The following is a 938-nucleotide window of genomic DNA, read 5'->3' as shown; positions in this document are numbered from 1 at the left end:
GTCGCCATCTCCGCCACCGTGCAGCCGAGAGCCCAAACGTCACAGGGCGATTCATACTCATTGTTGTTTACTGACTCCGGTGACATGTATAGGGCAGTACCTGTTGGAGAAAAATTTTGTTCAACACTCGTTCTTAAACCAATAATTTGAACGAGTTTAGTTCACAGTTTTAACCATGTTTAAAGTTTTTACTACGTTATTTTCTCTTATGTTAAATTAATAATTTGAATTATAAAAAGAATGATTAATGACTGGTTTAGTTTGCAGTTTAAACCATTTTTAAAGATTTTGCTACGATTGTTTTCTCTTATAAAATTTAAAATTTTAAACCTGTAAACCAAACGAAGCTTAAGTCATGAAAATTGTACGAAAACGAAGAAACCAAACCTCTTATCATGTAGTTGTTTTGTTCCATGCCCGACTCTTTTGCGAGCCCGAAGTCGGCTATTTTGACGGATCCGTTGTCGAAGACGAGAATGTTCTGAGGCTTAATATCGCAGTGGACGAACCCTTTCGCGTGCATGAATGAAAGCCCCTTTAGGATCGATTTTGCGTGCTGGCGAATTTCCGATTCTGGCAAACGACGGCCTTGGCTCTTGACTCTGTTTGCCAAACTTCCTCCCGAGGCGTACTCCATGAAAAGATTGTGGAACTTCTCGCCGTTTTCGACGCTCTGTGCTTCACGGAAACATCGAATGATTTGCGGGCAACTTCCGATCGCATCAAGCACTCGTTTCTCGTTCTTCAACGAATCAGAACAAGAGACTTTGGAGGATTTCACGGCCATGAGTGGAGGGAATTCAGCACAGGATTTTCTGGGCGTTGCTATGCTGATTGTGGCGAAGCTTCCATGGCCGATTGTTGCTCCACGAACCCACTTCATCGTTAAGTCTTTAGAGAAAGGGGAACCGATTTTGATTTTGAGGATCGAGATCTTG

At 42.3% G+C, this 938-nt stretch overlaps 1 protein-coding gene across 1 annotated transcript; it reads right to left on the bottom strand.

Moving 5' to 3' along the window:
• Nucleotides 1–5: 5 nt before the first annotated feature.
• Nucleotides 6–883, bottom strand: LOC112094964 (mitogen-activated protein kinase kinase kinase 17-like; the record flags this gene model as incomplete). The annotated part of the gene is made up of 2 exons (XM_024176660.1): nt 388–883; nt 6–100 (listed from the first exon to the last, which is right to left on the bottom strand). Coding segments are annotated over exons 1-2 (591 nt in total), but the record flags the coding sequence as incomplete, so codon positions are not given.
• Nucleotides 884–938: the final 55 nt, after the last annotated feature.

Source organism: Morus notabilis, unplaced genomic scaffold (genome assembly GCF_000414095.1).
Source record: "Morus notabilis unplaced genomic scaffold, ASM41409v2 C11346976, whole genome shotgun sequence".
NCBI classification, from domain to species: domain Eukaryota; kingdom Viridiplantae; phylum Streptophyta; class Magnoliopsida; order Rosales; family Moraceae; genus Morus; species Morus notabilis.
Note: the sequence above shows the minus strand (reverse complement) of the source record. Positions and strands in the feature narration are given on the sequence as shown.